Source organism: Eschscholzia californica, unplaced genomic scaffold, assembly GCF_041429995.1.
Source record: "Eschscholzia californica isolate CP2 unplaced genomic scaffold, dmEscCali1.0.p SCAF_1, whole genome shotgun sequence".
NCBI lineage: Eukaryota > Viridiplantae > Streptophyta > Magnoliopsida > Ranunculales > Papaveraceae > Eschscholzia > Eschscholzia californica.
The window spans coordinates 67,020,641-67,036,419 of NW_028238198.1; the positions used below are offsets into that span (position 1 = coordinate 67,020,641).

At 36.1% G+C, this 15,779-nt stretch overlaps 2 protein-coding genes and 1 pseudogene across 2 annotated transcripts; 2 read left to right on the forward strand and 1 right to left on the reverse strand.

Moving 5' to 3' along the window:
* Positions 1 to 330: 330 nt before the first annotated feature.
* LOC147568466 (xylan O-acetyltransferase 1-like) lies at positions 331 to 6,727 on the reverse strand. The gene is made up of 5 exons (XM_086654915.1): positions 6,098 to 6,727; positions 5,813 to 5,984; positions 5,497 to 5,696; positions 5,256 to 5,414; positions 331 to 849 (listed from the first exon to the last, which is right to left on the reverse strand). Exons 1-5 carry the CDS (start codon positions 6,604 to 6,606, stop codon positions 501 to 503), a joined length of 1,389 nt encoding a protein of 462 aa, XP_086511041.1. The 5' UTR covers positions 6,607 to 6,727; the 3' UTR covers positions 331 to 500.
* On the forward strand, positions 1,013 to 2,648 carry LOC147568467 (pentatricopeptide repeat-containing protein At2g30100, chloroplastic pseudogene; annotated as a pseudogene).
* Positions 6,728 to 8,904: 2,177 nt separating the features above from the next.
* Positions 8,905 to 13,990, forward strand: LOC147568468 (chlorophyll synthase, chloroplastic-like). Its single transcript, XM_086654916.1, has 15 exons — positions 8,905 to 9,164; positions 9,255 to 9,299; positions 9,409 to 9,497; positions 9,718 to 9,805; positions 10,519 to 10,604; positions 10,724 to 10,810; positions 10,915 to 10,980; positions 11,061 to 11,144; positions 11,247 to 11,308; positions 11,727 to 11,802; positions 11,892 to 11,954; positions 12,067 to 12,148; positions 13,064 to 13,140; positions 13,228 to 13,275; positions 13,674 to 13,990. Exons 1-15 carry the CDS (start codon positions 9,029 to 9,031, stop codon positions 13,734 to 13,736), a joined length of 1,152 nt encoding a protein of 383 aa, XP_086511042.1. The 5' UTR covers positions 8,905 to 9,028; the 3' UTR covers positions 13,737 to 13,990.
* The last annotated feature ends 1,789 nt before the right edge of the window (positions 13,991 to 15,779 follow it).

The following is a 15,779-nucleotide window of genomic DNA, read 5'->3' on the forward strand; positions in this document are numbered from 1 at the left end:
TTTGGCACCGGGCCCTCAAATTCCCAGCCACGACTCTGGGTACTCGTGAAACATGATTCAATATGTGATGAATGACTTATTGTTTATTAAATGTTAGTTTGATATTTTCTCGGGTACCAGTGACAGGTTTCGGGTTTTTTTTCTCGACCCTAGGAATATAAGATGCTTAAATAAGTGGGTTTGAATCCAACAAAATTTTGAGATGAGTCTAATTTCGCGCAACTGCTCAAGAGAGCGACAAGAGTGAAATCCAGTCGTCTATTTCAGACTTTTCGTGAGTTACATATGGTAAATATGGGGCTTTTAGTAGTCAATGTTAAACAAATGATCTTTGATACGATTTTTCATATGCTTTAGTTACATATTTTATGTAGTGGAACGGTATCATTCCCCCTTATAACAATCATCAACAGATCATTAAAGAAACAATTTATCAGGGAAAAAGAATAAAAGGAACAGAGCCAAAGCCTGAATGGACGAGAATGTGGATACGGATTGGGTCATAATCTAGAGATAATACGTGTATAAATGAACTCATTCCACGTGTCTGGTAAGCCTGGTAAGCACCAATGAATACAATCAGCAAATTTTTCAGGATCAGCCTTCTCTTCGGGAGTGAGCAACTTGCCAAACCGAGTTGTATGTAATGCTATATGTGCATCTTTTCGGTACTCTGATAGTGTGGTTATATTGACGTAGTAAACGGGTACTTTCATGGTTCGGGTTACATTCGAGTACAATGTGAAGATTTGTCTATCTGTACCCACCTCTAAATGGGTCGACTTGTTTAGGACCGGTTCTGTTTCCCCCGCACAATTGATCCCATTTGAGTTGCTCCAATGCTGGCTCCTGCAATTTTCACCAAATTCTTTAGAAGCTCAAAAAAGATTCTTTACAATCCTGGTTAAACACCACCATTTAAAGACATACTATGCTTATACCAAGTACACTTCTCAACTAAATTTGGATTTCTTTCAACAGAAGAAGAAAAAATTGAATTTCTAACGTCTCAATGTCTTCACTGAGAAAGTTGGAGAAGGCCGAAGTTTAACGTCAAATACATTGGTTAACAATAAAATTCTGACGAGTGATTTAAAAGATTTTTAGTGAACAAGAGATTCTACAAATAAAATAACAAACATCCTATACGTCAGTTTAGTTAAGTAATTTGAACTAAACGTTTAAATCACATAATTAACTAGTCCAGTTATAGTAGTATCAATACTTAGTCGAAATAAATAAATTAGTTAGCCCCTTCAAAGTTTTGTCACATGGTTTATTTCTATTTTTTTTTGTTTCAAGCAGTAGGCTGTATAAATTGGGTTATTTCTCAAATGGCCCCCAACTTTGTAACCAGCTTCCTGCCTAGCCTCCTATTTTATCAAAGTACCCAGATGACCCCCTTTTTCAGTTACCGTTATAACTCCGTTAACCAGTCATCGTTTCTCTCTCCTCCATCTCATCACTTCTCTCTGCCACCTCGTCTTCTCGCCACCTCATCGTCTTCACCAGCAAAGGTCGTCGGCGGCCTAATTTTCCAGCCGCCGACCTTCAAACCTAAATTTCTATTTTTTCTCTTCTTCTTCCTCTCTCTCCTGTTTTCTGTCTCTCTCTCTTGTAACTCTCTCCGTCTCTACACTGCTCAACCGCGATAGCGAGAAAGAAGAAGAAGACCTTCAGATCTGTAGCTCTCTTGTTTTCTTTCTCTCCTGTTTTTTCTCTCTCTCTCACTCTCTCTCTCTTGTAACTCTTTCTACACTGCTCAACCACGAGAGAGAGAGAGAGAAAGAAGAAGACCTTCAGACTTGTAGTCGTGATTCTGCTCAACCGCGAGAGAGAGAGAGAGAGTTTAGAGAGAGAGATGGTGCACAGCGCGTACGATTCGTTCGAGCTACTCAAGCTCAAGAATAATTCGACGAAGATTAAATCCGTAGGATCATACGGTTCGAAGATTTTCATTGGATGTTCTAATGGTTCTCTGATGATTTACTCACCAGAGTCATCAATTTCTTCTGATCGATCTCCAACATCAGATCGGAACATTCATCGGCCGAAGGAACTGTTATTTTCTTGTTCAAAAGAGGGGTAAAGATTTAAAATTTCAGATTTTTAGTTCAGTTCAATTTGACAGCTCTGTGATTACTGATGATGAAGACGAAATGAGTGAGGGGTTTTTTGAAGCAATTGAGGAATTAGAAAGAATGGTTAGAGAACCATCTGATGTTCTTGAGGAAATGAGTAACAAACTTTCATGTAGAGAATTGCAGTTGGTTTTGTTATAATTTTCTCAAGAAGGAAGGGATTCTTGGTGTGCTTTAGAAGTATTTGAGTGGCTTCAGAAAGAAAATCGAGTCGATAAGGAGAAGATGGAGTTAATGGTTTCGATTATGTGTGGTTGGGTTAAGAAGCTGATTGAAGGAGATCATGTTATTGGAGATGTGGTTGATCTTTTAGTAGACATGGATTATGTTGGTTTGAAACCTAGTTTTAGTATGATTGAAAAGGTGATTTCTTTGTATTGGAAGATTGGTAAGAAAGAAAGGGATGTTTTATTTGTTAAAGAGGCTCTGAGAAGGGAGAAAGAAGAAGAGACAGAAAATAGGAGCGAGAGAGGGAGAGGAAGAAGAGAATTTTTTTATTTTTTTTAGGTTTGAAGGTCGCCGGTCGAAAAATTAATCGGCCGACGACCTTTGCCAGTGAAGACGATGAGGTGGCAGAGAGGCGATGAGATGGAGGAGAGAGAGATGATGACTGGTTAACGGAGTTATAACGGTAACTTAAAAAGGAGGTCATCTGGGTATTTTTGATAAAGTAGGGGGCTAGGAAGGAAGTTGGTCACAAAGTTGGGGCTATTTGAGAAATAACTTTAATAAATTTTCGTATTTAAAGCACCATCTACCTATACGTCAGTTTAGTTAAGTAATTTAAAGTAAACATTTAAATCATATAATTAATTAGTGCAGTTATAGTAGTATTAATATTTGGTCCACCACCACGCACCAGGCCTTAGCAGTTGCCGATATTGTCCTCTTTTTGTCCACCACCACGCACTGGTGGTATGAGGTTTTGTTCTTAGCCAAACTCCAGGAGTCCTCACAAAAGGCCTCGGTACTTACTAAGCGTCAGCGTACACCTATAGCTCAGACTCTGGACAATCTCGTGAGCGATGTGGGACTATTACAATCCCCCCACCCTCAGCGAAGTGCCGTCCTCTGACTCTGATACCAAATTGTGACGCCCCAGGCCTTAGCAGTTGCCTATATTGTCCTCTCTTTGTCCACCACCACGCATAGGTGGTATGAAATTTTGTTTGTGGTCAGGACTTCAGGAGTCCTCCCAAAAGGTCTCGGTACTTACTAAGCGCCAACTTACACCTATAGCTCAGGCTATAGAGACTCGTGAGCGATGTGGGACTATTACAGAAACCATTTACGAATTACGTTAGTCGTTACAAGGCATTGATACATCATGAAGATGTGATAAGCACTATAACCACCTGATATAAACACAACATGAAAGAGGCCGAAAACAACATGAAAGAGGCCTAAAGTCCGACATACTTATTACGTTATTTTTACCTTTAATAACCTAAGTTCAATAACCACAGAATCTACCTCCCTTAGGAATCGAATCTAGGACCTTCAGGTTTTTAGAGTTTTTTTTTTATGAAATTTTAAGAGTTAATGTCAACATTTCGCACCACTTGCCCAACCAAGTGTTGAGAAAAGTAAATAAATTTAGGGTTATTTTCCTAATGGCCCCCTACTTTGTGACCAGCTTCCCGCCTGGCCCCCTACTTTACGAGAAATACCCATATGGCCTCCTAAAACCGTTAACTTTAACTTTCCGTCACTCTCTCTCCTCCATCTCTTTTTCTCTCTCTGCCATGTCACGCCACCTCATCACCTTCTCCGGCAGAGGTCGTCGGCCGGCCAAACTTCCGGCCGGCGACCTTCAAACTAAAAAAAAAAAAAAAAAAAAATTTTTATCTCTCTCTCTCTCTAAGAACTCCGGCGAAGGGTTCCTTCGCCGGAGTTCTTAGAGAGAGAGAGAGAGGAGAGAAAGAAAAAAAAAAATTTTAGTTTGAAGGTCGCCGGCCGGAAATTTGGCCGGCCGGCGACCTTGTCGGAGAAGGTGATGAGGTGGCCTAATAGATGAGGTGGCGTGACATGGCGGAGAGAGAAAAAGAGATGGAGGAGAGAGAGTGACGGAAAGTTAAAGTTAATGGTTTTAGGGGGCCATATGGGTATTTCTCGTAAAGTAGGGGGCCAGGCGGGAAGCTGGTCACAAAGTAGGGGGCCATTAGGTTAGCCCTTCAAAGTTTTGTCTCACGGAGTCACGGCTTACTTTTTTTATTTCTTGTTTTTACTTGTTGAGATTTTTTTTTTTTTTTGAGAATTTCTTTTATTTTTGTTGCAAGCACATAACTTAATGAATTTTGGTATTTAAGTGAAACTAAATATTTATATCACACAATAACTAGTACAGTTATATTAGTATTAATATTTGGTGAAAATAAATAAATAGATTTTTTTTTATGAACAAAATAAATAAATAGATTAGTTAGCCTCCCAAAATTTTGTCACATGGCTTATCTTTTTTTTTTGTTGCAAGCACATGGCTTAATAAATTTTAGTATTTAAACCAGCTATTTAGACTAGTTAAGTAATTTAAACTAAACATTTAAATCACACTATTAATTAGTACAATTATAGTAGTATTAATATTTGGTGAAAATAAATAAATAGATTAGTTAGCTTTTCAAAGTTGTCACATGGTTTATTTTTCATTTTTTTTTTGTTGCAAGCAGGTGGGTTAATAAATTTTAGTATTTAAATGAAAGATCTAATAGTATCAAAATCTCGATAAAACAAATTTGGTTGACTCAGAATTAGAGCGGAGTTGGTATTCCTAGTTGGAATCCATGACTGAATTCGAATCGCAATTACAATTTTAACTATTATAAAATTAAGCCAACTAAATACAATTAGAGAATCAACCAATTTTGTTTTTTTTTCCTTTTTTTTGTTGAAGAACCCAATTTTAACTATTATAAACAACTAAATACAATTAGAAAATCAACCAATTTTGTTTGGTCGTTAGTTATATCAAACTAGCTTGTTTTTTCCCCAACTACTACATAATTTGAATTAAAACCAAGAAATTAATTAACTAATAAAACTGAAATTATATCCAAAATTTACGGAATTAGAAAATTTATATGTATATATATGTTAAGCGATAGTGGGTCTTACTTCTGATGAAGCGGAGACATGCTAGTGAAGAACACAAATGTACGAGTTGGATCAATATTTTCATCAACCCATTTCGCCCACGTTCTGAGTACTTTCTCGTAAACCACTGATCGGTCGAACTCATCATATTCAGTGACTTTATCATCGAAAGATCCTCGTCTATTCCAGTAAATCAAATTAGTGTAAATATGAGCTTTAACACTCAATACATAATATATGCAAATAGGTATATTATACTTACAAGACTTTCATTTTAGGAAAACTCATCCACCATATATAAGTATTGAAGATCAAATAATCAACATTCTTCCAGTTTTCCCCGTGCTTCGAGATAGATTCTGGCATGATGATACTTTCTACACTACCGTGTCTAGTCGGATGATCTGAATTCGATTCCACTAAAAATGGCGCCCAATAGAATTCAATTGTAGCTTCATAGTCCTTCATATAACAAAGAGAATTAGTACACTTTAACAACCAAAATAACTGGTTCAACTCAACTGGTCTGAGTGACATCAGGTGAGCTGAATCGGCCGATCTAGTTCAGAGAGTATTACCTCAACTCGGAAAACAAAGAGAGAACCATATTGGTTCAAGCTTCTCTTGCTAGGAGGAACAACCGATTGAACAAAACAAATCATTGATTCCCACTGATTCCGATTCAATGAGTCACCAACAAACATTAGTCTTTTCCCTCTAAGCTTCTCAAGTAACAATCTTGGATTGAATCTAAACAAGGGAAATTCAAAATGGGTATTAAATCTTTGAATTCAATAATGATCTTAAAGAAGAAAGTGGTAGAATTCTAAAGAGAGAAATTTAAAAAGATTAGAAAATCTCACTTGGGTAGATTACAGTTTTTGGGTTGCCATCTCCAATTCTGATAACTTGAATCTTGTCTAAGATTTCTCATACAAGTAACTTTTTGAGATAGATATTCACATTCTTCTTCTTTATAAAGTGGATGGGTTAAATTATCAAGAACCCATTTTCCATTAAAGAGATCACAATCTTCAGGTGGGACTTCTATTGGTTCTGTAACTTGATGATCTTCTTCTTTTTCAATGACTGCAGGCAGTTCTGTATTCCTCTGTTTTTCATGATTTTGATGATCATTGGAATCAACTTGGGTTGCTTCTTCTGTGTTAGTTCTTGAGTTCCTCGTATTCGATTCTGCTAACTTGATTTTATCTTCATTTCTTATGGTAGTGGGAATCTCTTTAAGATATTGTTGAGTTTTAGAAGCAATGAGAAGATCTTTATGGTATATAAATCTAGTTAAGAGAAAGACTGAAAATATGACTAGAAAGATTTGTATATTTCTGTTTCTTTGGCCACCAACTTGCTTCATTTGTGCTGTGATAACTGTGTGTGTGTGTGTGTGTGAGAGAGAGAGAGAGAGAGAGAGAGAGAGAGAGAGAGAGAGAGAGGGAGAGAGAGAGAGAGATGAGGGAGTTCAGTTGGTAATTGGTTAAATGAGTCTAATAAGTAGATTTGGTAAAACGAGGTTTGTCATTGAGTTAACTAGTTTAGGGTTTAGAGGGAGGGACAATTGGGTAGTTTTTTTTTCATCCTACATTGTGAGACCTCCCAATCTGAATTATGTGATATAGACCCAAAATTAACTCAAATCAGTCATTAAATGAATCTGCCATTAACAAAAAAAATTTGAAAATATGACTCAAATTAATTCAAACATCATATTAGATTTTTGATCTCACGTAGAAAAAGACATTGTCTAAGTATTCAAACCACTTTCTCGAATGTCTGCTTGTTTTTTGGTAACAAAGACGTTTGTAACCTGTTAATTACAATTTCGATTTTGTTGAAATATCGCGGAAAAACACAAATACTTTTACTATTTTCGATAATCTTTATTAAAATAATATCCATGCAGTATAAATAGTTTGTGGTGGCACCAAAGTCACAAGTACTACTATTTTACCAACCAATTAGATTATGTCACTTCTAGACTCGTATTTTCAAAAGAGTTTATTTGCAAAATTGCTAAAATGAGTATTAAGTAAGAGATTGCTAGACTAATGAAATTTTAAATAATCACTTGTTATTCTTTTTGAGAAATCGACTACGATCTACGTGTCGTCACAAGGCATTGATACATCGAGACGATGTGATAAGCACGACAACTGCCGAAATACTACTGAGCCTAAAGCCCGACAAATTAAATGACCTAAAGCCCGACGAATTAAATGGCCTAAATTCTACATAATACTGTAAATCACTATTATGGAACATAATACTGTAAATCACTATTATGGAACATAATACTGTAAATCACTATTATGGACTAATAATACAGTAGTAAAGATTAATTCTATTTTGGGATCCTAAAGATGACCAATTTACCAAAATGGCCCGTGAAAGATGACCAACTTCTAATTTGACCATCTTTTTATTTTTCCGTCTACTACTTCGTCAGAAGTTGGTGATGTGTCATTTTCTTACCCAATGTGCCCTTCCGATTAAAGATTTTTGTCATCCCAAAATCTTACTCATTATTACTTGTCAAATCTTGTCTTTCAAATCAAATTAATTTTTTCGGTTCTTAAATATACTTTAACTTTTCCTCTTTTCCTTTACATCTCTTTTTTGCAACAGAACTTATCTCTCTTCCCCCATTAACAACCTTAAATTAAAATCTCAAAACCTCAATTAAAGCACAAAATTCTTTACCATTGTTCTTCACATCTCCATCAGTGAACAGTAAAACTGTATAAATTAATAGTCAAAGTAAAGTTACTAAAGTACCACCATAACCAATCACCATAAAAGATGAAAAATCTAGAGAGAAAAATTTTCTTGAGAGAGAGTGGGAAATGATTTCTCCCCTTTTGGTTTTGATTGATCGCCATATTCATCAGAACTATTGTATCTATGATGTCTTGAATCAAATTATTCGCTCTCTGGCTTTCTTTCTCAAATTTTTTTGATTTACTGGTTGTACATTGAGACGAACAAAACCTATTGTTCTTTTTTTTATGAAATTTATACAGTTCTTCACTTGTTGAAAGTGAAGTGGTTTCGGTAGCATATGTTATTGTGTGGGGAAATGCCTACTATATCAAATCTCAGAGAAAAGTTACTCAATTTGTTGCTCAAATGTATGTGGAGGTATAACAAACCTCTATTGTGTTATTTATTATTGATTAAGTTTGTAACTTAGTTTAATTTATTTCTTTTTTAAAGTTCTCTTTATCATTGACTTTGGCTTTTTTCCTTCATTTTTCCATGTCTTTGTCTGGCTCTAATAGAAGCTCTTTTTGGTTGCTTACTTCAAAGCTTACTAGTCTGAGAGAGAGAGAGACGCGGTTTTAGAAGAAGCAGTAAATGAACCTTTGAGTTATGATGTTTTGTGGAGAAATGAAAAAAAATGCTATCGTGTGGAGTTCGGAAAGAAATGGAAAGTAAAATATACACAACTTGCATTAAATATTCTCATAACCACCCCAAACTTCAAAATATTTGAGACTAACAAAATCTTTACTTGGGTAAGAGAATGATGCCCTACTAATATTACACGGAGGAGTAGATGGAAAAATGAAAAAGAGGGTTAAAATGCAAGCTGGTCATTTATAGGGGGCCAAAATGGAATTAACCCCAATAGTAATAACGGCGGGCTCACGAGCTCTGGGAAAGGAAACCAATCCAGTATCCGATTTTTTTCAGGTAAAGTTTATCATTCCAAGTGTCCATCTAAAAAACACTCTTCCTTCTTTTTCTCTCTCTAACTTATAGCTTTGGTCTTTTCATCAATGGCTACCACCATTCTAAACTTATCTTCAATTAGAGTCTCAAAGAACAGATTAGGGTTAGACCTCTTTCTCAATTCCCCTTCTTCTTCTTCTTCTTTATCTTTTCCCAGAAAACCTCAATCCGTTTCTCTCTCTGGTGAGTACTACTCGTTATTGTTCTCTCCTTCTCTTTCTAGAGCTCCATGAAACCCTTGCTAACATTGACAAAAGTTAATTAATTTTTCAGGGAGAAAACTTAGAATCAGAGCAGCAGAAACTGATGCTAAAGAAGGTTCTCACTCTACTAAATTATTTTCAATCTCTTTTACACATTTAAATTTGTTAAAATTGAGAGGAGGATCAAATTGAAATTAGGTTTTTTTATTTTTTATTTGTGGTAGCTAAATCTCAGGCGCCAGATAATGCTCCGGCAAAAGAGGGTTCAAGCATCAACCAGATTCTTGGTATCAAAGGAGCCTCCCAAGAAACTGTCCGTTTCCTGTATACCCACAGATTGTTTTAATGGGTGTTGCCCTCTTTAAGTATTGATTAATAAAACCCATTTTTTTTCTAATGAGTTTAGTTGGAAACTTCAAAAATTTGTGAAAATGATTGAATATTCAAAAAGAACTTTCTAGTTTTTAGCAGTCTATAATGGTGAATTAGGACAGATCTCAATGTTGAGATATTAAATTAACCTAAATGTGCAGAATAAATGGAAGATTAAAGTTCAACTTATGAAGCCTGTCACGTGGCCTCCTTTGATATGGGGAGTGGTTTGTGGTGCTGCTGCTTCAGGTATTCTTGTTTTCGTTCTAGACATTTTCTTGCATCGATTCGCTTCACATTTTCCACTTCAATGTATGAAAAGGTTATAATATGTAGAAAACTTCTTCATTCATTGGATCAGTGTTTCAATATTGTTAAGTTTGTTGGCATCCAACTCAAAATCGGTTGGCCATGAGTAGAGAGGTTTTAAATATTGTAGATTGTTGGCCATGAGACTTTTGTTTATCTATGTGGGACTACTCTCACACGCTCCCTCATTTGTGGTGTTTATTTAGTGTATGACATGTCTCGTTTTGGGTGACCTAGAGCACTTGTGGGCTTTGGGCCTATCACATCTAGGACTAGTTCTGATTACATATTAAACCATCAATATGGGGCTATCATCACACATACATTTACGTTTCAACCACTTTTGAGGACTTCTTTGAAAATATGGAAGATTTGTTGCTATATCTATGCAGGATGTTTTTGGGAGAAAATTTAGCGCTTAGAGAGTATCTTTCTTCTTCCGCGGGCTAGATATGAAACTTCACACTTAATTGAATATGTGTGGACAAATAGATAGTTATAATCGTAAGAATGAGGCAGAATCGTAAAATGGACATACGGAGAAGAAAAAACTTGTAACAGAGCAGCAATGCCCGTATAACTAGATAGTGGTTTCTCTACGCAACAACATGTTAAGTGGATACACACTTTTGATCAAGTTTGCTCACTTGCAGGAAACTTCCACTGGGGTGTAGAAGATGTTGCTAAATCAATTGTTTGCATGATGATGTCTGGCCCATGTCTCACTGGTTATACACAAGTAACTCTCCTTCGCTGATATAAAACGCTAAAGTTCTTGCTTCAATAGTTGTATAGCTTGAAGTCCAAATAACACTTAGCTTCTGGATTCTTATGTTCATGGATGTTTCAAATTTGTAGACAATCAATGATTGGTATGATCGGGATATTGACGCAATCAATGAACCTTATCGTCCAATTCCTTCAGGAGCAATATCAGAAAACGAGGTGTTCTGTGAAATCACTAACTCACTTATGTTAGAAAACATGGGGGTATGACAACTGACATTTAAATAAATTTAGCTAATCATTCATGGAAACTACTATTTCAGGTGATTACCCAGATTTGGGTGCTGCTTTTAGGAGGCCTAGGCTTGGCTGGTTTACTAGATGTTTGGGTAGGTCTCTTAAGAGGTTGTTTCCTTTTCATAAATTTGTTTAGGATGAACCTCAAATGCTAAATTCCATCTCCATTTAGGCCGGGCATGATTTTCCCACAATTTTTTATCTTGCTCTTGGTGGATCATTGCTTTCATACATATATTCTGCTCCACCTCTAAAGGTTAGGCCATTTTCTCTCTCCAACACTTGAGTACTAAAAGTATTACATGCTCTTTTAGAAACTATATGCAGCTTATTCCTTTCTCATTTTGAAATGTTGCAGCTAAAACAGAACGGATGGATCGGAAATTTTGCTCTAGGCGCAAGTTATATCAGTTTGCCGTGGTATGACATCTTTCCTAATACTTGACTGCAATATATTTTTTTCTCAATACAAGTTGGCACTTGGCAGGGTTAGCATCCACCAAACGAGTACATTGTTTAGTGAACTCAGTGAACCTCTCACGATCAAATAAAGAATTATCTGCTTCTCATTCAATTATTTTCTCCTAGCCAATGAGGTTTTTCATTGTTTGAAACTCGAATATGTCCACAGAAATAGAGAATATCTTCCATGTGGATGTTTCTGATCCTCAAGCGCGTTGAGTTTGCATTAGTGCAGATTCTCCACATTGGTGTGCCACCCTTCTTTTCGGAAAGCCAAAATGGGTTCTCATTTTTTATAGACTTTTCTTTCTGTAAAATACAGAAGCATACTCATAAATTTCACCGGCATGTCTTTACTAAACTATAATTGAATTAGGTGGGCTGGGCAAGCTTTATTCGGGACACTTACGCCTGACATAATCGTCCTCACTATCTTGTATAGCACAGCTGGGGTATGTTCATCACACCAACAATAACAAATATGATCCAAGCTAACCTAACCCAACCTATACTAATGTAATTTAACGTTTTGAAATGTCAGCTAGGTATTGCCATCATAAATGACTTCAAAAGTATTGAAGGTGATAGAGCGATGGGATTACAGGTAGTCATTTTTCCCTACTTTGTCCATTTATTGACCTCTATCTCTTGCTACTTTGAGCTAAAACATCACCATCTAATACAATCTTCTGACCATATTTTGCTCTTTGTAACAGTCACTTCCTGTCGCTTTCGGTATTGATGCTGCAAAATGGATTTGTGTTGGTGCCATTGACATAACTCAGCTATCTGTTGCGGGTAAGTTAGTACGTCCATGTTAAATCTTTCATAGCCTATATCCTGAGAATCTTTCCCTATAGTCAAAGTAGACTGATGATCAAAACCAAGATTTCCAAATATCAACATATGAAGCTTCACAGAATAGTACAAATCTTGTAATATATTTATATTAGACATGAAATTCAGTTAAAACCTTATGGTGTGTTTGGATGGCGGAATCATGAATCCGCGGATTCATGATTCCTTGGGATTCATGATTCCACGGATTCATGAATCCAAGTAATATCTTTTGGCTTGTTTGACAACTCAGAATCCTATGATTTATTATTATGTGAGTATTTCTTAAAGTCTTTAGAAAAAATATGATTTTTAAAAAGAACAATGATTTTGAAAAAAAAAAATAATGATTTTGTTGAAGGAAATATTTTTTTGTTGATTTTAAGTTAGAAATTTAGGTTCATTAATCCAAAATCCTAACAAATCCTAGGAAGTATGGTGGGATTTTGGTCCAATACAAATTTTGGAATTAGGAATCCTTAGGATTCAAGAGTCCTAGGATTCTTAGTAGCCAAACAGACCAAGGATTCATGATTCCTACCAAATTCCACTTTTGATATGAATCCTACTTAGGAATCCTGCAACCAAACACACCATTAGTAAATAAATTGTGGTCACGAGACTCACGAGTTATGAGTACATACGTTTCCTTCTTGTTGCTAATCAGAGAATGACTACAAAACCAAGATAGGTGCTAATCAAGTTATCTGGATCAGTTTTTGCTCATTATATAAACACCCCATTTTAACCCTATTGATATTTGCAAAATATGAATATTCGGGGTTCCCCTGTAGGCCTTATTGATTCTCGTAGTATGCATGGATCAGTTTTTGCTCAACATAACCATTATTTCACCTGTAATGGTGGTTGTTGCAGGTTATCTCTTGAGTGTTGGTAAACTATATTATGCGTTGGCTCTCCTCGGTTTGATAATTCCGCAAGTTGTTTTCCAGGTATACAACTGTCTAAGTATTATATATACAAAGATCTCGGGGTAGCCTCACTACTCTTGACTAATTTTTCTATCACCCATGTTTCAGTTCCAGTACTTCCTCAAGGACCCAATTAAGTATGACGTGAAATACCAGGTAACGTTCTTTCCTTCGATATACCAAGTTGAATACTTGAATCCACCTCCAAGATAATTATGCTTATGTATTGGACAAAACTGTGAAAAATAACGGATATGCACCATAGGAGAAGACAGGACTCAACCTCATTGATATTCCGAAACAATCATAGTATTGGGCCCTAATCGCTCTCACCCAAAAAAGTAGCTCAAGAGTTGAGGCTTTCCGTCACACTTGACTGACCACCTGCTTTTCCACAACTGAAGTTAGGATTTTCCTAACATCATTCAACGGCAAGAAACCGCCAGATAAAATCTCATGGGGTCCCAATAGTTCAATTGTAAATGAATATACCCGTTTTGCAATTGAGGGAAATTAAAACCATAGCACTCTTTAACACTTCATTTGATATGCAGGCGAGCGCACAGCCGTTTCTTGTATTAGGTCTTCTGGTGACAGCACTGGCAACAAGTCATTAATCTCAGACTTCATCAAATGTTCAAGTTAACCAGATGTTTGAAGAGATAGTAAGTGAAGTAGAATTAGATTATATGATTTGGGATGTACTTGAAATTTTGAAGATGCATATATATGAACACATGACTTTTGGTTTGCTATTACTTCTACGTATTGGCTTAGGACCTTTGGCGGCATCGGTCCTTGGGGCGTACGTGAAATAAATGTGACTACCAAAAGCAATTATCATTCAATATGATTTCTCGTAGTTATTCCACCTTACTTTATTGTTTGATTTGGTCGGTAGTATGATTGGCAGAGATTGATTTTATTTGTACATTATTTAATTTATAACTTTATTATCCCATGCCAAACATGTTATTAATAGTTTTGTCAAAATTCTAAACTCAAGGGGTTAAACTCAATTACTAATTACTGGAGGGGGTAAACTCAATTACTAATTAGTGTTGAGATGGTAAGTTCAAAATACCCAAAGTTTTAACTAGTTATCTGAAAAATCATGTAGTTAACTACTCAACTAGTGATTTTATTTACAAGACATTAGATTAATCAAAGCTGAAAATTTCGATGTGCCTAATTTGGAGTACTGGGTTGCAAACCCACTCAAAAAGCGTACAGAAGAACAGGTACCCGTACGCAAGGAGAGGGAGATGGAGAATCTGGTACCGTTTAGTAGAACCAGCTCGAAGGAATTACTGTTCGATCATCTGTTCATTCGCCTCGTGTTATTGGTTGTGTAGTAGGGATCGTGTTATTATTATTGATCAGGTCATGAAAGAGGAAAAACATATTCAAGTTTGATGGTCTTAGGAAAGGACCAAGTCCAGCCGTCTAATTGCATGCCCTAGTCATGCACTTTCACTTGATGCATATTCTAATGGCATTACACCATTATCTGACCTGATCAAGCAAATGCAACTTTCTTTCCTAATCACCAAACCTAGCTTATTCTATTCTTCTAGAAATCACACATCTGTTAACATAAACCATGTCAAGTTGAAGGCAGGGGTGTCAACGGGTCGGTTTCGGTTCGGGTATCTCACTATCCAGAACCGGAACCTACTAAAAATTACAGTTCCGGATCCTAGCGGTTCCGGGTCCCGTTCCATAATTTAAAGATCCAGAACCGGAACCTATAAAAATTGCGGGTACCCGTCGGGTATCGGATATTTATCGGTCCTTTTTAAGATTTTTTATTTAATCATTTTAAACACAAATTAGGAAGGTTATACTTCATTTAAAAACTCAAACATTTTTTCTAAAATCTATTTAATAAGAGATACATGAATGAGTTATTAAAATTTATAATAAATCACATTATTGTATATTATAAGTTGCAATAAAATTTGTTATTGAATATAATTTGATTACAAATTAAGAATGTTATGTTAAGTGAGAAACTCAACGACATGATTAAAAAATAATTGTCATAGCATTAAGTAATTAGGACTTTAAAATTTGTGAAAAAAATCAACTAATTACGTATTAAAGTCGGGTATCGGGTATCCATCGGGTACCCGTCGGATATACCCAATAAGTATTGAATTTTTATCGGTTCCAATCGGGTAATACCCGTCGGGTATTAAATTCTTATCGGATATGAAAATAAGGATCCAAAACCGGCATAAACAGTTTCGGTTTCGGGTAAATTGGTAATCATTGCCACCCCTAGTTGAAGGGGATAAGGAATGAGCTTAAACGAGCATATCTATCTTGACCTATTTTATTAAGTCGATAAGATGGGCTTAACCGGGTCAAGACTAACTATTAGGTATACCCTGATATTGGCATCAAGCTCGAGTGGAGGACTGAAAGTCGTATATGCGGATGGTGGATTGCCAAAGCCCCACTTTTTAACCACCTTGAAAAATCAACAGCAGGAAATGTAAAATGCAGGAAATTATATTTAAGAATTACGTAGTCTACTTATATTTTTTGTATGTTAAAGGTGACCGGTCGGAATTTTTATTTCGGCCGGCGACCATGCGTCGGAGAAGAAAGGTGAGGTGGAGAGGAGGTGGTGTGATGGATGAGAAATAAGGTGA